At 38.1% G+C, this 22,575-nt stretch overlaps 2 protein-coding genes across 5 annotated transcripts in view; one reads left to right on the top strand and one right to left on the bottom strand.

Moving 5' to 3' along the window:
- Positions 1–22,575, bottom strand: part of SH3D19 (SH3 domain containing 19) — a 141,985-nt gene that overhangs the window by 105,825 nt on the left and 13,585 nt on the right. The gene's annotated exons all lie outside the window — the stretch shown is intronic.
- PRSS48 (serine protease 48) lies at positions 8,494–16,869 on the top strand. Its single transcript, XM_036233548.1, is given in 7 exon segments — positions 8,494–8,560; positions 9,472–9,516; positions 9,690–9,852; positions 11,872–12,134; positions 12,816–12,985; positions 14,985–15,137; positions 15,140–16,869. Coding segments are annotated over 7 exon segments (1,050 nt in total). The 5' UTR covers positions 8,494–8,517; the 3' UTR covers positions 15,353–16,869.

Here is a 22,575-nt window from a genome sequence, read left to right on the forward strand (position 1 = left end):
AGGGACCTGGAAATCACCTGTCCCAGCAATCTCCGCATTTCGTCCATGAAGGGCCCGGGGTCCAGAGAGGTTACTTAGTTGGCCCTTGACTGAATTCAAGACGAAAACCATATAATCTTGGACTGAGCTGTGTCCTAAAGAAAAAGCAGGGACCTGGAAGATTAGAAGGTTTCAGCTGAAGCACACCAGGCAAGAGGAACCTAGGGTAATGTTATTAGATATCTACTGCTGACAATAAATTACCCCAAAACTTAAAAACGACATATTATCTCACAGTTTCTGTGGGTCAGGATCAGGGAGGGCTTAAATAGGTAGAGCTGGCTCAGGGTGTTTCAAGAGGCTCCTTGCTGTACCACAGCTGCAGTCAGCTCAAAGCTCACCAGGTAAAGGACCTGCTTCCATACTCATGCATCTGCCTGTGGCAGGCCTCGGAGGATCTGCTTCTAAGCTCACTCACATAGGCCTCTCTGAGGGCTGCCTCGTGGCAGCTGGCTTCCCCCAGAGTGAGTGGTCCAAGATAAAGTGAGGAGACAACACCCAAGATGGAAGCCACAGCTTTTCATAACCTAATTTTAAAACTGACACCTCACTACTTCTGTTGTACGTGTTCTTCACAAGTGACTCAACAAAGCGCGCATATCAGGAGGTAAGGATCACAGAGCCATCTTAAAGTCTACCTTTCGCAGGTAAAGTAAGGGAAGGGTCTGGACTAAGGAGCTGGGAGGCAAAGATTTACCATGTTTAGTAGTCAGGCATAAAGAGGCATGGGGGAATTTACATAGAGGTATTCAGGGGAAGAATGCCTTCTGAGTCTCCTGTTAACCCCACCCACTGAAAGCATTTCATGGTAGCATTCACAGGTATACAGGGGGTTACAGAACAATATCTTGTGACCAGACAGTAGTCTAAAAACATTTCTCATATAAAAAAAATGTATGGCTGCTTTATCCCTACTTCTCCTGGGCCTCTGGTAATACACAGAGTGGTTAACAACATAGGATGTAACACTGGCCAATGCAGTTAATTTATGGATTTCAAAAGATGCTAATTAAAATAATAACAGGATGCTCTGTGTTACTTGACAAATAGTAAAAAAATAATTGGAAGGAGTTTGGGCAAGACGGTGGAATGAACAACAGCTAAGTGATCATCCCTTGATCAAATTTCATTAAATACTAATAAAATCATTGTTTGAAAATGAAAATTTTCATTAATAACTGCAAAGATAAGGTAATTACATAAAAATAAGTAAATTAAATCTGGGCCATTAAAAACCTGTCCATATGTATGGAGAAAATAGAACTTTGAAAAAAAATTAATTTCCCCAAATGCAAAAATTATACTAAGTAGAAGCAGGATTCAAAGAATGTTTACAATTCATTCTCAAAGGAATACTGTTCATGTTAATAAGATCTCTTCAAGATCTTTTTTAGATAACAACATTACAGAATTACAAGCAAGGCATAATTGATGCTGTAGTAAACACTTCAGCAAAAGAAAAGATAAACTGACTAGACATGTGAGATTCGAAATAAGTAAAAAAGATAATACGATGTGAGAAAAGATAACGGATCTAGATACTAGAGCCAAGAAATCTAACAAGGAGATAAAAAGCAGTATTAAGAATCATAAAATAAAATAGTTAAAAGGCACCTTACAAGTTTATCTTTTAGAATTCTCAGCTCAAAGTTTAAGTTTGCCTGTTTAATAGACCTTTCATTTCTTACTACAGCAGCATGGGAAAACTAACTGGTTGGAATGGGAGAATGGGAACTATTTTCACTACAAAGCACATACCACCCCTTGCCCACCAGAATCCTCTAAAACTAGAAGTTAACAAGTAAAGCAAACACATATTGAGTGAGATGGAATGAGATAGAAAGAACCGCCGCCCCCCCCCCCAAAAAAAAATTCATTAATGCATGCCTTATGTGTTTTAGGAATAAGCTAAACTTGGAGCTTTGGATATAATCTCAAAGAAAGAAACCAGGAATGAGCTTATACCTTAGGAAGCTTAAGTCTAATCAACAATATTGTGCACTGGCTGAATTACAACAGTATTAGGAAAGAAAATGTTCAACATGAATATTAAAAAGCAAAAGCCAGAGAGCTGTGTGGATTCATCAAACTGTTAAGAAAGAGAAACTTTGGGTGTGATGAATATAAATTTTACGTTTATTTAGAAAAAAACATGTTCTGTTAGGGAGAAGGGCTCTTTCACCTCATTTTTGCAAAGAAGGAATATTTCATTCTAGTAGGTGAAGCTCTTGTGGAGATTAATCGCTTCCATTTGTTGAGATCCAAAGCCTTTTCAAACCACCACTCACTAATTTGGTTTCCCTACTCATATAAAGGTGTGCCCTGTTTTGTAAAAATAAAAATTCTAATTAATGAAAATGAATAGCCCTCATTACAAATAAACATTCTGATTCATATACAAGTCTCTTAAAATTTAGTAAGTCAGTCTCTTGAATTTGATCTAAGTGCTCTGACAAGCCCTGAGTTTCATAATCTAAAAAGCTAAGGGTCTAGAGTCTAAATTGAGATAATCTGAGCCAAGTCATGTTGCCTGTGAAAGATCTGCCTAAGTGGATTCTCTGGGTGACATGAAATCTTTATCTCATCTTTAACTATGGCAGGAATTTATATTTACTTTATGCTTCCTCTTCATTAGTTACTGTACTGGTTGCTTTAAAATCTTATTCAGTCCTAACACCTCAAGAAGGTATTATTTATCCTACTTTTACAAATGAAAACACACACATGAGTGAGGTTCAGAGAGGTTAAGTAACGTGTTAAGATCACACGGCTAATATCTGATTAAACAGATTTATCCAGGACTGTCGGATTCAAGAGCTTTGCTTCCTTCCACTACACCAAATAACTCCATTCATTGTTAGAAAGAAAGGTTCTTCCTTAAGCTACACCAAAATTACACCTGCCCTTTGGTTCTAGTTATTTATATCTCTTATTATACTCCTAGTCTCCCTTTGTAATTATTTGGGTGCACGCAGTTTACTTCTCCCAGTGAATAGATAAGAACAGCCTGGAGAAGAGAAATTGCTGTCCTATTCATCTTGATCTTCTAGGAGCATGTGTCCTGCAAACAGAAAATATCAAATTTTATTTTCTAAATAACAAAATGAGAGCTACAGATTATACAAAGCCAGCTGTCAAAACCATAAGGAAGAATTCTTTTAGTATAAGTACAAGCAAATAAACATAAAAAGGGAAATATTTTTTTCCTTTCCAGTTATCAAAAGAACAAGACCAACTCCCACAAAGAGAGGCTGGTTAAAGGGGCAGTAGGGTTGTGGGCAAGTAGGATGGAGCTCAAAGCAAGACCAATACCTGCAGAGAAGGTGAATGCAGGTGAGGGAAACTATGCACTGGTCAGTAAGGCAAAGAGCCAGCAAAAGAAAGAACATTATCTCTAAAAGGTTGTCCAGGGCTTGGCCCTGACATAATGCATGCCAAGTATGTGGACTAGTTCCAAGATACTCTGATTAGTGGAACCGAAAGCTGGATTAAAATTTTTCTTGTCTAAATTCAAGAACTAAGACTGGACTGAATCCTGTAATAGAGGGCATAGGTCTATTGCTGCAGGGGAACAGAACAGGCAAAAGCCAGGGCTTGCTACACATGCACTAGAGAAATCAATTTTCTTTAGGAGACTGTTTTATAAGGCAATTTAATCATTTTCCAATATAATAATCAGATGGGTTGAATTAGAAAAGAGACAGCAGAACTCATTTGCCCTTCCTGAAATTACGGATAAAAAGCTACAAAACTTGCAAAACTATTGCTGTCCTTGTTTTCTTCTCAAGGTACTCAAGAGCAGATTGCATCCTTGAAGTCACATTCTTGCTCTACAGCAGTGGTTCTCAACCGAGAGTGATTCTGCCCCCCAGGGAATATTCAGCAATGTCTGGAAACATTTTTGGTTGTGACAACTGGGAGGTGGGTGGTACTCCTGGCATTCAGTAGGTAATGGCTGGAGTTCTGCTTAATATCCTACAATGCACAGGACAACACCCCATGACAGAGAATCATCTGGCCCAACATGTCCATAGCGCCAAGGCTGAGAAACCTCAGTCTATAGGCACCATCAAGGTCAATCTAAGTCATGCCAAAGATAACCTGTCTGCCCAGAATTAAGTTAATATTTAAAACTAGGATATTAGTTTAAAAACAACAACAACAAAAACAAGCAGCTACTATTTACTATTGCATGCTAAATAAGGCAAACTCAAGCTAAGTACTTGTCCTATATTTTGTTTCTTACAAAAAAATTGTGGGGTATTGTTACTCCAATTTGCAGCCACATGGAAAGTAAAAATGCTCCTACCACCAACACCACATTGCTACTTCCCAAACCAACAGTTACTGTGTACAGTAGAGGTATTTACAGATAACTTTAACGATAACTGGGTAATGATCTGAGGACAAATCTAAAACCTGGAGACAAAGCATAATGAGACAGGCAGCCAGCTGTAAGAGCTGTCTCCAGGAAAGCCTATGGAGTGACCATCAAGCACCTACTCTCTTGCTTCCAACTCTTTGGCACATCCTTATCTTGGAAGAAGCAAGAGAGCTGTAAAATGGAAGGCCCAACATGCTTCATGATTGCTAAACCAAAAGTAAGAAAATATTTGTAGAAGAAGAATGGAAATAATACAAATAAACAAATAAGCAATGTATTATGTAGTATCGTGTCTACAAAAATCTTTGAGATCATCAACTAATTCCAGTGCCTTTGTGGTACAACAGTAAAACACAGGCCTTGGGGTGGCAGTGACTTCTTAAGATCATCAGCCATTCCTATGGAAACGACAGGGCAGCACTGTGGGCTGAAAACCATATGAGATTGCTCCAATAGACAAAAGGGGTTTAGATTTAGAAAGGCCTCCTAGGTTCCAATTTGTTTTTAAAATGGATATTTTCTTATAAAACTCAATGCTATTATCACACCTAACAAGATTAACAGTAAGTCTTTCATTATTGTATTTCCTTGATTATATCAAAATGCCTTTTTTAAAGCTGGTTTGTTAAATTAGGATCCAAACAAGGGCCATACATACTTATCTCTCTTCAGGTTATTTTCATCTAGAGGAGTTTACCTCCCTTTTTACTCTCATTCCATTGACTTATTATGGAAACCAGGTCAGTTGTTTTATAAAATATTCCAAATTGTGGACCTGAGTGTTAATTGCCTGTAATTGTGCTGTAAATTAACTTACTCTTTCATCCTTGTATTTGCTGCATGTGGAAGTAACTTTAGAGTCAGGTTTCACTTTTTGACAAGAATACTTCACTGGATATCGTTTCATACTATGTCACATCAGTAGTCACATGTCTGCTTTATCCTACTTTTCATGATGCTAAGATTGATCAGAGGGTTCAAATAGTAATCGCCTGAGCACTCTATCAACCTTTCGTCTAAAGCTTTCAACTACTGATAATCATCCATTGAATCAATCTCATGAGGAGCAAGTAGTAATTTTTAAATTCTGTCAGTCTAACCATTTATTAGCTGGAATTCTCCCTTCACCAACTAAACCTATGTAAACTGCAGTTGGAGAGGAAAAGCAAAATAACTATTTAATGCTTTCCTTTTGCTTTCAATTTCAGAGCAAGGAGCTGGTGTCGTAGTTACTTCTAATAAAGCTTATTTCCAACTAAATTGGAACAAAAACCAAGAAAAAGATTTTTATAAAACAGTTAAACAAAAGGAAAAAGAATTAATTCTGTGAGCAATTCAACCAGTGTGTAAACGGTATGAATCAGTGACTTCAGATTTGTCCAGGGAGAGAAAAGTCCAAAGACCTAAGACAACCAAGAACCTTCAGAGGGAAAGAAATTTCTGGCCAAATTTTTGTCCTCTTATAAATCAATCAAAAGACCTTTCCAGAGCTTTGGTGTCTTTGCAAAATGACATGACTCCAAACATGACTTGAAGGCAAATCTCAAACTGAGGTCTGACTTTTTTAAAACCTATACTTAAATAAAGTTGACTAGTTAAAATGGCTTGTGAATACCCTAAATTAATTGGAATATCCACATAGATGGTTGTGATATGAATAAATTTAATCATTTTCTTCAATTAAATGAAGACAAAATCACAGGCTGCGATATTAATTTCAGAAAAAATTAAGATGAAAGTACTAAAAGAATCATTATATAATGATAAAATCACAGTGAGTGACAGACACATAACCAGAATAACTATATAAACCACACACAAAAATAGGTTGCATAAAACAATCATTAAAAAATGAATGGAGAAACTAACATAAATGTAATAGCAGTAGGTTTTCATCCTTGCCATGCAGACACCTATGAAGACAGATGAATCTAAAAAATATAAATTAGGTAAAAATTCATAGTTGTGGCAGTCAGTAAACAAGCAAATGGAGAATTTACCTTTTTTAAGTGTTTGCTTATAAAATCTTTAAAAATGTACCTAAAGAGGTAAATATCTTACAATACTGAGACATAGAAAATCAGGCATTTGCCCCACCACAGTCCTTACTGCTTTGCTGACTTCTCTTCTGCATCCTCACCTTCGCCCCTTCATGCATAAAGGCACTTACTCCAAAGACTATTAGTGCATAGATATGAACCTAGCCTAGCAAGAAAAGATAATCTGTTCAAATTCTTGGGAATTTGAACTTAAAATAAGGACAAACTTGGGCAGTTTGTAGTGGGATAGAAAGAAAAGACATGGAATGAAGTTGAGCCATACTGATGGCAGAGGACAGAGGGAAGATCCTGAACTGCTATGAGCCCTCGACCAGCACGAATCCAGAGCTCCCTTCCAACTCTGGCCTCCCACTCTGGTCTTCAGGTCTGTCCTATGATAGCTCCAGATGTCCTTGTTACTGTTTTCCTAACTGTCCCTCAGATACCTGTATTCCTTTGCTGGGGCTGCCGTAACAAAGTACCACAGACTGGGTAGCTTACACAACAGAAATTTATTTTCTCAGTCACAGAGGTGAGCAGTCTGAGATCAAGTTATCAACAGTGTTGGTTCCCCTTACAGACGTGGGGGAAGGATCTGTTCCGGGCTTCTGTAGTTTGTGGAGAGCCATCCCTTCCCTCTGTACGAATCCGTGTCCAAATTTCTTCTTCTTATAAGGAAAGCATTACATTGGGTTAAGGCCTACCATAATGACCTCATTTTACCTTAATTACCTCTTTAAAGACACTGTCTCCAAATATGCTCACACATTCTGAGGTCCTGGGGGTTAGGACTCCAACATATGAATATCGGGGAGACACATTTCAGTCCATATCAATAGCTTTAAAATAATCTCCTTTGTTTAAGCTAAAGCGAGTCTCTGTTGCTTGTAATTGAATAAACCTTACCACAACAGCTACATTTCCTAATTGTCTATTATTTTTTAATTATTCATGTGTTTCTTTCAAAACTCCTAATGTTTTAGGCGACAAGTGAACGATAACATGCTTTAACAGTTCACTGAATTCTGCCTCCACAGCCCTCATACCCTACAACAATTGGTACAGAAAACAAAAGGCTCAGAGAACTCTGCAGCAGGTGCTGCGCTGCACCACCCAGACCCCCCTTCAGGACTGAAGCATACGTTCTCCTGGCAACCAAGAATGTTTGCTGCTGACATTGCACAGCTAAGTCTGATTCCAACAACTGCCAACAGAGCCACCTCATCTAAGGTGATGCCACTGCCTTGGGGGCAGCCTGCAGCCAATCAAGCAGAAGTTCAAGTGCCCAGTCTTCTTGTCTCAGTTCAGGGCATCTTTGAAGGGCCACCCTGGCTCCACAGAAACTTGTGGGATTGGCTGATGCCTCTGCTGCAAGTGCATTAGTTTGACTCTCCCCTCTACATCCCCCTTTGAGGTGCTGATCCTGAGACCACTCTCAATATACTTCTTGCACACAAATATGTCTTAACATCTATTTCTCAGAAGATCTGACTTGTAGTATATTCTATGGTTAACACTGTAACAAAGATGAAAACAACAAATTAGGAAAAATTAGCCAGGTACTGGTTTAATTTTCTTTTTTCCATTTCTTGCTTTTGAAGAATTCTATCATTTTTCCATTTCCTTGCTAGAGAACGGGGTCCTGTTCTTTCTAGTGCCCTCCACCTTGCCTGGACAGCCATCTACCACCCCACCCCCACCAGGCAGACAGAAGCCCCAAACACCCTGCTCTCACTAAACAGCAGAGGGCAACTCAAGCCGCAACTCCTCCCCCAGGGTCATGATGCTGCTCTTCTAAAGTCTGGTCTCTTCAGTGCCTGGCCCCAAATAAAGGCCAAAGGAGAGGAAGGGGTGAAGTAGAGGAAACTGTCTTGTGGAAGCTGCATGCCCCTTGCTGCTCCCCAGCTGGCCTCTGCCTGAAAGCCTGAGTCCAGGAAGCAGGAAGCCTGAGTCCAGGAAGCAGGAAGCCTGAGTCTAGGAAGCAGGAAGTCTGAATTCAGGAAGCAGGAAGACTGAGTTCAGGAAGCAGGAAGTGCCAATTCTGAAGACAGAGAAATGGGCCCTGCTGGCTGTGCCTTCCTATTGTCCCTTCTGTTGGGTGAGTCCCTAGGGTGGGGAGGGGAAGGGAGAAGGAGAAGTTTTTGGCTCAAGATGTTATCAGATAGAATAATATGACACTCGCCCACAGGATCTTATGAATAGTGTGCCCTGAGAAAGTCCTGAGTGGATATGTGCCAGGCACCTTTCCAAGTCTCTTAGTTATAATAGTAAACAAAACAAAGATCCTTGCCCTCATTGGGCTTATAATCAATGCGCATATTAAATATGTAAATTCTATAGCATATTAGAAAGTAATAAATACTATGAGAGGAAAGAGGCACGTAGAATGCAGGGACAGGAGGCATGTTGTAATTTTAAAGAGTAGTCAAGGAAGGTTTCATCAAGAAGGAGTCATTTGAGCAAAGACTTGACGGAGATGAGTGAGTTAGCTAACAGGTTCTAGGAAAAGAGCATTTCAAGCCAGAGGGATCTGGAGGTGTAAATGCTGGTCAAGTGATTTCAGGCATAAGCCTGCGCATTTATTTTTCTGACCCACAGTGATTTAAAGCAGGGTAGGCTGAGAGTAGCCAAAAGGTAACAGGTGGCAAAAAAAGAAAGATATACAAATACCGCAAAATGCCAATTCAGTTAAATAAAACAAGATAAAAGTAAACAGTCTATAAATCTCAAAAGCATCTGAAAGCATCACTGTATTTACAACTCAACATCTTGATATTCCTGATGACGACCCTGAATCATCAAGTAAAACTAAATTATGTTCCATGTATGCTGCTAAATATGGCAGGTACATATATAATAATTATCAAGATTCCCACTAATGGGTAAATATTTATAAAAACACGGCCTTTAACATCAATCTGAGCAATTTAAATACGTAAAAAGCTTGTGTTCAGTGAATTTACATTTGATGTATTATTAAATATTGACAGTGTGGTGTGTCTGTCTTAGGGTCTTGCCCAAGCTCTTCTTCCAAAAAGAAAGATCTGCAGTCAGGTGAGTGGTCTCTATTTGGGTCCAAGACTGCTGGGTCTGGAACTGGAATAGGATATGGTGTATGGAGGCTCGGGAGGACTCAGGTCCCAGGACTGAATAGGGGTTTGGGGATAATGAGAAGATAGGACAAGAGGACACCCAAATCCACATTTCCCTCTCTCCCCTTCCTCTAGTGTGCGGACGACCCGTATACTCAGGCCGTGTTATGGGTGGCCAGGATGCTGCTGTGGGACACTGGCCTTGGCAAGTCAGCCTGCACATTGGCGAGAGCCACATCTGTGGTGGTTCCCTCATTCACAAGAGGTGGATTCTGACGGCGGCACACTGCATAAAAATGTGAGTTCTAGCTGGTGGCTAGCACAAAGACAGGGGCTCAATAAATATCTGAATGATTTCATGAATGAACCAACAGACAAATTAAAATAGTAAGAGAGGTAAGCAGAAGGAAACACTAGGTCACCTTGGATTAGGGACAGGACACAGAGATAGAAAAAGAAATAATGGAAGTAGGCACTGTATTACTTTTCTTGTAAAACTTTTCTTACTTTTGCCAAATCACTTCCTAAACACCAATGAAAGAATTTTGTCTTAAGTGTTTTGGGGTCATAAACACAATGTGAGCTTTCTTGCAAAACTACTGCTGTGAGAGAAGCAAGGTGCCATGTGGTGAGGAGCCCTAGGGAGTGGCCCACGTAAAACTAATGATTCCAGCCAATAGCTGGTGAAGACTAAGCCTGCTGATGTAAGTTAGCCTAGAAAGAGACTCTCCCTGGGCTGAGCCTTGAGATGGCTGCAACCTGCCTTGACTTCCGCCTCGTGAGGACATGAGCCAGGCACCCAGCTAAGTCATACCTGATTACTGACCCACAAAAAGAGATAAATGTCTATTTTAAGTCTCTAAGCTTTGTAGCAATTTGTTATTCAACAATAGATAACTAATATATACAGAAATCAAAATGACAGGGCTTTCTAATAACAACACTGAAAGCTCAAAGAAAACAGAGTAATAACTTTAAAATGCTGAGAGAAAATTATTTCCAGTCTAGAACTCTACCCATATACAGAATATCAATCCAGTGTGCGACAGAAATAAGACATTTTCAAATATAGAAAGAGCAAAAATATTACCTCTCATGCACATTTCTCCTGGAAGCCACAGAAGAAAGTGCTTCACCAAAATAAAGAGGGGTGGGGGGGTGAGGAAAACATGGGATCCAGAAAAAAGGATATACAAATAGGCGAGAATCCCTAAGAAAATCATAAAGAAAAGTGCCAATATTGGATCAAAAGGGCAGAGGGCACATGTGCAGGTGAGCGTGTGCACACAGTATTGACAGAATGCCTGACAGGTTTCAACATACTGAGAGATTTGCATTTCTGGCACAGAGTTTGGGGAATGAATTATGAAGACTAAGAGGACAAATAAGTGAGACCATATAATTAACTCCAGGATAAGCAAAAAGTTTTACAAGAAATGTATTCACAGTACTCAATAGGGTCCAGTTGTGAATAATGTTTACTAGAACATACTAGTCACTCGAACATACACATTACTGATCTAACTAAAAGTTATAATACTAGGTTAGGAGGATGGTGAAAGGAAGTGGGAGGTTGGCAGTGTCTGTTGGCTCTACCCTCATCTTTCACAGTAGGAATACAATATTCTAAAACAAACAAAAAAATATGTTTAATAGGTTTCTTAAAAATACTAGGGAAAATACTAAAGAAATAGCTAAGAGTTGAAAGTGATTGCCTTTTGATAGTATGAATTGAAGGCAGTAGGGTAGAGAATTTTTGTTATTATTATTCTGTATATCTTATCGAACTACTTGACATTTTAAAAAATTTATATATTTTATATATTTAAATTTGTATATAAATTTATAAATATTTTATATATATTTAAATTTACATGTATATGACTTTAGCAGTTATACTTTGCTTTAAATTGTTATTTAGAAATAAAGATCTAGTGCTTAGTAATCAGAACTGGCAATAAGAAAAGACTAATGACTTAAGCATACAGAAGGCTACAATCATGGAGAATGAGAAAGGTAAACAAGAGAACCAGGGAGAAAATGCAGGACAAAATTCTAGCCATAAGCATATTGGAGAAGACCACAGAAATAGTAGACGACAAAAGGACAACAAAATAGCAGTCAGAGAGGGAAGAAAGGAGAAAAGCAGGCAAACCAACCCTAGTCCAAGTTGGAGGCTGCCTGGTTAATTCCGAGTCAGTTACCTTCCTTTCTTACCTCCAGACTTACTTACTGCTACATCTAGGCAGCTTTTTCTGACCCAGTTATAGTACATAAGTATGTTCGACTTTTATTTTCCTCTTTCTCTTTCCCTTAGGAGCTGGTTTCCTTTGTTACATACTGTGTGGCTGGGAACAATAAAAATAGGCTATTCAAATAATGGTGTGAAACATCACGTGTCCAAAATCATTATCCATCCCATGTTCCAAGACTCAACTGCAGATATCGCCTTGTTGAAACTGCTCTCTAGAGTCACCTTCACTCCTTTCATCCTGCCCATCTGCCTGCCAAGTATCACAAAGCAGCTGACAATTCCTGACTCTTGCTGGGTGACTGGATGGGGAAACAAGAACGGTGGAGGTGAGGATGGGTTGAGAAAGGTCCTTTTATGTCACCCTCTTGTACCATTCCACAACATTCATATTCTAGACACATCATTACTAAGGCAAATATTTTTCAACAAAACCAGATCAACCTATTGATATTAGTCTTCAAATAAAATGTCTTTCTTGACCTGTTTTGTTCTTATATCCTGCCTAGAGTCTAGCTATAGCTGCAAGAGCAGATACTAACAATTTAAACACGTAACCTCTCCAAAAAAACAGAGGTTAACAAACCTGATTTAAAGTTTGGAAAGTCTAGTGCTTTTTAAAATCTGTTTTAATGTGATGTGTCAACTCTTTCCCAGGATGGAGTAAAGACAAGACAGGAAATGATCCAGGAGCAGAAAAATGGGAAAGGAAATGTTTATAACACTCACATCTTTCCCTAATCAAAATGTATCTGAATTTCTTTATTTGGAATGTTAGGAATACGCATACTGGCACATTAGAAAAACCTCAAACAAACAGAAATAATTTTGAATTATCCATTGTTTTAGATTAAGTGTACTAAAAAAAATTCTTCCATTAGCAAATATGATTGGAAAGTGACTATATTCTGCTTTTGGATTCTCAGTCAGAAATTCCACACATTATGACCGAATGCTGCCCCTGAACCTTTCCAGACTGCTTTTCCTTTCATTCCTGTCTCTCTCTACAGATAACAATTACCATTCCACCCTTCAGGAAGTAGAAGTACCCATCATCAACCGCCAAGCTTGTGAACGTCTCTACAACCCAATTAGTTCCATAATGCCAGAATCAGAGCCAGTCATCGGCGAAGACATGATTTGTGCTGGTGATACTTATAAAATGAAGGATAGCTGCAAGGTGAGGGTTTGCTCTTGAAATTTTTTAACATGAAATCTTAATGTGGATCCAGGTTTTCCTATCTGTAAACAGTGAATAAGTAAAGTAATCATGAAACAAGAGTTCTGACAGTAATTCTTGTGTTACCCTGGACAACTCATTTAAACTTTTATCTATGAATTTAATTTCTTCAACTGTTGATCTAGAGCAATGCTAACAATTGGCCATTGGGTTTTTACAAACTTATAAATTTTTATGAATAGGTTAAGAAGTTGATACAGAAGTGCTAATTTTTAAACTTTTTAAAGTAATAACATTTCATTCTACACTTAAAAGAGACATTGTTCTATTGTCTCTTGATCATAACTGTCTGATGAAATAAATCAGCATCATTTGTGTCTTCCTTCATGTTGTTCTGCTTTGGCTGCTTTCAATTTTCTTTCATGTTTGATCATTATAAGTTTGATTATGATGTGCTAGGTATGATTTTCTTTATACTATTTGGGATTGCTTAGGTTTGGGTTTTTTTAAATCTATTCCCTTATTTTTCATCAAAACTTGAAAATTTTTCATTCAAGATTTCTACAAATATTATTTTCCCTCATTTCTCTCTTTTCCTTTTTTTTGGTTGAAACCACACATCGATATTACACCTTTCGATATTTTCATACGAGTCCCTGAATTTTTGTTCATTTTTTTTCTCTTCTTCAAATTAGATACTTTTAAATTACCCATATTAAAGATCATTGCCTCTTTCTCCTATCATCTATATTTTCCTGTTTCAAATATTTTATTCTTTAGTTCTAGAAAGACCAGTTAGTTTTATTTCTTCTCTCTCTCTCACACACACAAAAACACTTTTCTACCTCCAACAAGATTTCCTATATGTATATTCATTATTTGCAAATCAAACAAGAAGATGCGGCTTCACATTCACTAGGATGGCTCCAGTCAGGATAGATAATAACAAGACTTGATGAGGATAGAGAAAACATGGAAACTTCATACACATAGTGGGAATGTAAAATCATGTAGCAGCTTTGGAAAATTGTCAAGTAGTTTCTCAAAAGGTTAAATATAGAGTTACCACATGACCCAGGAATTCCACTCCTAGCTATACATACAAGAGAAATAAGAACATATGTACATGTAAAAACCCATACTCAAATGTTCATAAGAGAATTATTCATATTAGCCAAAAAGTGGAAATATCCCAAATGTCCCTCAACTAATGACCAGATAAACAAAATGTGGTATATCCACATAATGGAATATTATTCAACCATAAAAATGAATGGAGTACTAATATATGCTACATGGATGAACCTTGAAAATATGCTCAAGAAGCCAGACTCAAAAGGTCACATATTATTTCATTTATACAAAATGTCCAGAATATGCAAATCTATAAGGCAGAAAGTAGATTACTGAATGTGCTAGGACCAGGGTGGTTGGGAAGAAATGAGGGTGACTGCTAATGGATATGGGGTTTCTTCTGTGGGGTGATGAAAATATTCTAAAATGGGTTGTGGTGATGAACTACATTGTGAACCACTGACTTGTACTTTAAATGGGTGAACTGTATAGTATGTGAATTATAATAAAGCTGTCACAAAAAGAAAAAGCAAGACTGAGAGGCATACTACCAACTACTATTACTATTATTTTATATAAGAAAGGATTATGACACTAAAAAAAAAAAGCAATAAAAACCTAAAAATAAGGAGTTCATTCAATTGAATAAATTTAACTTTAGTGAAAAAACTCATCACATTAATTTCTTTTTATCACAGATGAGTATTTTGAAACTGATATATTTAGCTAAGATCTCTGCCAAGGTCAAATTCTGATTATAGAATTCCCTGAGCTCCTCCTAACGCAGTGGGAAATCCAGCTCCCGCTAGAGCTGTGTAGCTCCATGGGCTACACTGACCCATTCTAATGAACTCTCCACCTCTTGTGACCACTCTCCTTTTCATGGTCCCTTTTCACTATCTCATGACCTTTATCTCTTCCTTAGGGTGATTCTGGAGGGCCTATGTCATGTCATATTGATGGTGTATGGATCCTGATAGGATTGGTAAGCTGGGGAGCAGAATGTGGTAAATCTCTTCCTGGAGTCTACACCAGTGTGATCTACTATGAAAAATGGATTAATGCCACCATTTCGAGAGCTGAGGTTTGGGGGCCAACAATCTGGACTTATCTGACTTCCTGTTCTCTATTGTACAGCTCTCTCTGGCTCCCCTGGGACCCTCCTGTGCCTTGGGCTAACATCTTACCAGGAGAGTAGACAGCATAGCTGAGCCACTGGCCAAGGACAGGGCTAGAAAGGGAGTGCACGGAGGACATGCACCAGGGGCAGAGAACTCACAGAAGAGTCACTGAGAACTCTGGATAGCTTCATTAAAATTAGAAATGATTCTGTTTTTGAGCTCCTTGATTCTGGATGTATATTTTAGCAGTTGGAATGTGAACAGCTTAGAAATAAGGTTGCCACTTCTGAGCATGGCATTCTTTGTCCCTGACTATGCATCTTGTAAGGATGCCTTCTCCGAATAAGTATTTATGGACACAAATTAAATGGCAAGTGGAGAAGCAGGCAAGTGAAGGCAAAAGGGAAGGTCCTCAAGGAAATAAATTAAGAGTTTACTTTGTGCTCATGAGCCGTACTATGGACTTCTTACCTGGTCTTTATTTCTTAGCTCCTCTGCCATTTTATGTAGCAAGGGGTCTAATAAGAAATGCATTTATATAGTTCAATGCTACATTTTTCAGAAATTTTTACTTTGGAAATACCAACGTAACCTACAACCAAAAATGGGTTAATGCCATGATCTCGAGAGCTGAAGTTTTGGGTTTCAATAATCTGGACCAACCCAGCTTGTTTACTTCTATAGTAAAGTCGTTTAAATGATTCTACGGAAAAGATTATATCCCTTACTTATTTTTGTTAAACAATCACATGACCTATACTATTTCCTTCTCTGCTTAGGCTTCCAGTAGTTCAGAACTAAGTTTTAAACTTGATCCCAGTCATCATTCTTATCCTAGGTTATCTGGTATAATTCTACTTATAACTCTTTTTATTTCAATCATCCTTCATTTCTCATTTGAATGAACTTGTTTTATCGCATCTATGTAAGTTAAGTTTCAAAAACAATTTTGGGGATAAATAAATACATTTAATAGAAAATGAGGGCAGGTTTGGAAACTTAAAACCCTTGCTGGTCCTTACCCTCACCTCTCATCTAGACTGCTCCTATAGCCTCCTAACTGGCAAGCCTCATATCCTTTCCCTCACACCTATGCTCAACTCCATTTATTCTCCACAACATGCAGACCAGTGTTTTAAAAATAAAGGCATGGTTCATGCTTTTCTCCTCCTTTCCCTGATTATAGCACTTCAGTTGCATCCATCCCATTGCTCATAGAATAAGGACCAAAGTCCTTAACAGGACCCACGAAACCCTGTAAGATCTGACCCCATCCTGCCTCTTCAGCCTCATTCGGCCTCACTCTATCCTGCTCCATCTGCTTTCACTTCCTCAAATGCTCCACGCCCCCTTTCGGCACTGGACTTTTGCATCCGCTGTTCCCTCTTTCCTGCTACCTTTGCCTAGTTAATTCTTACCATGCCCTCAAATCTCAGTTTACTGCGTGCTTCCGCATGGAAGCTGCCCCCAGCTCTCCTGACCAGGACAAATTCCCTGAACATGTATTTTCACAGCACTACAGCAGTCTCCTTCATAGGACTCAACATAGTTGTAACTTCACATTAATTTTGTAACTGTTTAATTAATGTAGTCTGTCTTATCAAAATGAAGGTCCATGAGAATAAGAATTTTTGTTTTTGGCAACTATTGTATCCCAATCTCAATAAATATTTGTTGAATTAATAATAACAATCAGTACCTTTGTCTCCCTAACTAAGAAGATGGGGGTGTTACTTACTGAGGTAGCCAATAACCTGGCACAGTGTCTTACACAAAGTAGGTTTTCGAATATTAGTTAAATAAAAGAATAAAGAGAGAAAAGAATGTTTCAGCTCCATTCTGTTTCTCACATCTCTCCAGCCATAAAGAACAATGAAGAAAAAAAGAGTACACAAAGCCGGTAAATTGAAAGATTTCTCAGAGGCAAGAATTCAAGCTCAACAAGCTCTAGAACAACAGAAAGGGCAAAGCAAAATGGCAGCTGAGAGAGAAAAAACAACAACAACAAGGGAAAGAAGGAGAGAGGGCAGACTAAAATTTAAAAAGCAGAGATGAACAGGGAAAGAAAGCCCACACATCTGTGAGCTGAGAAAGCCAAAATACTTCCTCCTATCATCTCCCAGGCCCTTAGGAAGCAACAGTTCCACAGCATGAGAATTGGCGAAATTTTCCTCATGAACTTAGAGTTGAAACTTAAAACTTTTGGAGGGACCAGCTCTTTCAAGTGGAAAGAACTGGATATTGAAGGAAGAGAACTACGTGACTTCACTGCCCTGACCAATAGTGGTTGGGTGTAACAGGACGAGCGCCTGACTTAACAGCTGCCCAGAAGGTGGTGGGGCAGTTGATCTCCCATCTTACTCAACAGATGTGCTAATACTTGACAACCCAACAGATCCCTTCTCCTGGGAAGGCTGACTGTCAGCATCATTCGACAGTATTAAGCGCCCACCATGTTCTAGGCACTATTCTAGGCACTAAGGATATTGTAGTACATACAAAATGCAAGCCTGCCTTCAAGGAGTTTACATTCTAGTGGGGGAGAGAGAATATTACCAAGTGCAAAATAAATGTTTATTATAATGTCATATATGGGAAAATCCAATAAAGAAAAATAAAACAGAAGCAGCAGCTAGAGTATTAGGGTGGGGGATTCCACTTTAGGTAAACTGGTCAAGGAAGTTTCTCCGAGGAGGCAAAATTTTTAGAGGCCTGCATGAAGCAGAGAAGGAAAAAATAAAGTAACCCAGGGAAAGAACACTCCAGGTAGAGAGAAGAGTATGCCAGCTGTGCGTGAGGAACAACAGAGAGGGCAGAGCCGGAACACTGAGCAAAGGGGGAAGGGGTAGGGCTGAGACCCGACAGGGCGTTGAGCCCTCCAAAGAGGGAAACAGCAGGTGCCATAGAGCCTTGCAGGCCTCAGTAAGAGCTCTGAACTTAATTCTCAGTGAGATTAGAAGGCACTGGAGGGCTGAGAGCAGGGGAAAGAAGAAAATAGAAAATCACCATACTGATGCTCACGGGAGTATGAGGAGGCTATGAGGGAGAGGGTGGTCGAATGGTCACAGAGTTAGACAAGAAGCAGAGAGAATGAGAATCATACACGAATGTGCTAATAAGAAAAACGCTAAAGGGCCATGGTACCCTTAACAACAGTAAGGTTTGATTCCACGGGGCTGTGTGCTGTTTCTTATTCTTCCAATCCCTTAAAATAGGGCCACATTAACAGGTGAAGAAGTCCATGTTTCATAGCATCTGCTTTATCACTAAGATGCCTAGCTTACTTTCTATTTGTTTTTTTCTTCTTACCCAAACCAGTGTTCTTCTCATTCCTTCATTTCATTTTTAACTCAAAGTCTTATTTTATCTGTTCTCTGTGCCTGGAATACCCTTCTCTTGTATACCTCAACCCATTTATTTCTGTCCATTGATTGGAACAGGAGTCAGTAAATATATGCAAAACACACTGAAAAGATCTTAGGAAATGGTTTTTAAAATTAAGAGGGGATAAATGAACTATAGTGTGTGAATTGTATCTCAATAAAGCTGTTTTTTAAAAAAATGAACAGGAACGTTTTTCTCCTGCTTAAACAAATAATGACTAGTCTTTGGTGTATTTAGGGCTCTCTGAAGATCAAATTCTTGTGACTGTATTTCAAAAATAAGAGCTCCAACTAGTTACATACATTTTCTATTTCAATTCCTAAAACACAAAATGTAAAGTTTAACCCTATTCATGAGATATAGTACCAGGTAACTCATAACTGGATGAAATAAAAAATTAATAAACATTTATATTCACAAAACTAAAATGTCAAGCACTTACTGGAAACAAAGTTAATCAGTGACACCACAATGGACCAAATGAGGAAATAAGTAGGGGCATCTTTACACTCTATTTTGGAGGGGGGCTCAACAACATTTCTGCCTTAAAAATCAATTTTAATTTGCAGAAGACTTTATTCCTTGAAAATTCTTATTTAATATGCTTCAATTTTCATTTTCGCATCTGGAGGAATTTTAATTAAGCAGGATTTGCTAAGGCCACATTTAACAAATAAAGCTTTACACTAAGGCTGCTGAAAATCCAATCAGTAATTTTTTTTTACTATAAAAATGGGGAAGGAATTATATAGTTATTGCTAGATCTTTCTATTCATATAACAAACTATTCAAGTAATCACTCATTTTTTCCTTTATTTCATTAAATCATAGTCACCCTGAAAAGTGTGGAGACATTATAGAAAAAGTATGCAAAATGATAAAATGTGGGTTATATTTTGACATTTCAATGGTGAGTCATATGCCTGACTTCATTCTGAAGCTAACTGTTCTCTCCACCAAATTTGACTATGGATAGTTTATTTACACACTAGAAATCAGTTGCCTGATAATTTTGTTAAACATAGTCCTTCTTCAAGAAAAGAAGAAGAGGAGTCATTCAAAATAACCGAAGATTAGATTAATTTTATTCCGTACTTTCAATAATTGAGAGGAAATGTTCACTGTCATAAAAATAACTAAGACTGAAATCCTTAATGGGAAATTCGAATTGCCTTTCAAGATAATTATCTTCAACTGACCCAAATTCTCTCCACAATGTCTTCTACCACATAAATCTTCACTTCCCATCTCCATATGCTTGGACTAAAGTGACTGAGATCCAATTCTGTGGCAGTTTGTGCCATTTCATGAGACCTAGCCCACATTGCCTTGTATCACAATCATCTATGAATACCCAAGAGCGAAAAGAACAGGATAGGATGAGGACCTTGGGATCCAAAATGCTAGAGGCACTCTGATTTTAGCAGAAATTAATGAGATGAAGACAGATTTCAGATCTTGTTGGTAGATTCTAGAAACAGTACTAGAACTGAGATAAGTTTGATTGGATTTGGACTGATCTGATGAATTGGATGTGGGTGGGAGGATGGCAATTGGGACAAGAAGATGGTAAAGATAAATATTTTAAATGAAAAATCAAGAATGACTCCTAGGTTATTGGCCTGAGAATGATCATACTATTAAATGAAGAAGGCTAGAGAAGGAAGAGATTTGCAAATCCATAGTGTGAATAATGGCCCCCTAGGGTGTCCATGTTACAATCCCCAGAACCTGTGGATATGTTACTTTACCTGGTAAAAGAGACTTTGCACACATGATTAAGTTAGTATCTGGAGATGGGGAGATTATCCTGGACTACCTGGTAGAACCTAGTATAATCACAGATCTTCTAAGAGGAATACAGGAGAGTCAGAGACTATGCAGAAGACATAGGATGGAAACAGAAGAAACAAGTGCTGACACTATGCTGCTCGCTTTGAGGATGGAGCAGAGGTCACAACCCGAGGAGTGAAGCGGCCTGTAGAAGTTAAAAAAGGCAAAGACGCGATTGTCCCCTGGAGCGTAGAGATGGAATGCAGCCCTACAGACACCTTGATTTTAGTACAGTGAAACCGATTTTGGACTTTTGACCTCCAGAGCTGTAGGAAAATAAATTCGTGTTTTTTAAAACCACTAAATTTGTAGTAATTTCTTATATCAGCAATAGGAAACTAATATATACATGTTAAATTTGAGATACTTATAAGATATCCAAGGAGAGGTGCTGAGTAGGCAGTCTGGAGCTCAGAGAGGGCAGGACTAGATAAATAAAATAGTAAGAATCTTTGAATTATGGATCTTCATCCCCACATCACTCAAATCCCACACCTAAAAAGAGCACTCATGCATACACACACACACACACACACACACACACACACCTTTATGTAATTTCAAATGTTCAAGAATCCCAACATTCATAGAGCCTTCAGAATAAGTAACCCAAAGCAGCCCATTCTGACCCTGGTAGAAGACCGCTCTCTCCCCAAGGAAGAGGAAATCAAGTGACTCTTCATTTAAAAAAAATCTTAAAATATTTTTTCCCAATTCTGCTTATTAAAAAAATCAAAATGTTACAGAAATATCTAACATAGAAACTTCAAATCCCCATGTAATAATATGTTCATTACTCTCACCCTTTACATTCTTTCCTTATGCTTAAGGATGTGTCGATATGCTTCTGACTCCTTTTCACATGTTAATAGAAATGTATAGATTTTTTAACCTTGTCTTTTTAAACTGAGATTGCTTTTTAAATTAAGTTTATAACAGAAAGCTGTGGTTACAACAACTGTAAAGCTTCAGAGTTGAGAGACATTTGATTCATTTTATTAAAAATTCCATGTAACCAGCCTAGATAAGAATAAAAGGTAGCAGTTGGTTGGTTAAAAAAAGTTCAGGACAATGAAATTTTAAATAATGAAAACATTTTGGCCTTAAAAATTAAAATTATTACAGCATCTTCAAACGCAAGTATTTGAGTTTTAAAAGAAACTTCCTATCCCCACCTGAGTTAAATGAAGCTATTTTATTTCTGAAAGAGCATTAACATGAAAGCTCTCAAGGAGATAGTGGTTTTTATTTGTTTGTTTAATAAATTTGTTTCACATTCTTTCTGTCCAGAAGCTGCTAAGTTGGTATCATAAAGAATTATATGTTAGCTCACTTAAAGAGCCCCAATAAATTACTAGTTCCAAAATGAGCACATTAAACTTCTAAAAACAGGCCACAGAGAAAGTGAAACAAAACCAATGTCATCTACCTTTCTTTGGAGCTCATCTGGCTTAACTGGGCCCTTTTAATATCGAGAAGCAGGATGGAAGCATCCTATTGCTGGACTATGCTCAATGCTGCACACAGCTTTGGACAATACTTTTCATCAAACGTTTTGAGTCTCTACAAGTGAAAAGCATCTATCAAATATTTTATAAGTTCAAAAAACATGCTCTGGAAAAATCCTTCCAGAAGAAGATTACATTTTTACAGCAAACTAAGCATAAGAGGATAACCTGGAAATTCCCAGGAAAAAAAATAAAGAAAAAAAGGTGAAAGGCAGTGTTAAGAAATTTGAGCTTTAAGGGGAGAATACAATGTGTAAGACATTGAAAGGTTTGAATGCAGGGGGATAACAGGATTAGTTTGTGCTTTAGAAGCAAGTCAGGAGGCAGAATGAATGGCTAGTTACAAGGTTGTTGTGAAAGGTGAGAGACGCCTGGACCGGGATGTTAGCAATGAGGACAGAGAGAAGTGGACAGAGTCAAGGGCGAGAAAGGAGACAAATTCAACAGAATCTGGTAACTGATAAGATATAAGTACTCATGGTGAGGGAGAAAGTAAGAACTACATCCAGGTTTCTGGCTTAGGTAACTTGAGTTGTGTCATTTAGTGACATATGGAACCTTGGAGAAGATAGCTTAGGGGTGAGAAACAAGTTAAAGGCATCAAGAGTCTATGAGGAAGGAATTCAAACAGACATTACATTCTTACATTGAATGTATATTAAATAAGCAA

Source organism: Rousettus aegyptiacus, unplaced genomic scaffold, assembly GCF_014176215.1.
Source record: "Rousettus aegyptiacus isolate mRouAeg1 unplaced genomic scaffold, mRouAeg1.p scaffold_m13_p_16, whole genome shotgun sequence".
Taxonomy (NCBI): Eukaryota; Metazoa; Chordata; class Mammalia; order Chiroptera; family Pteropodidae; genus Rousettus; species Rousettus aegyptiacus.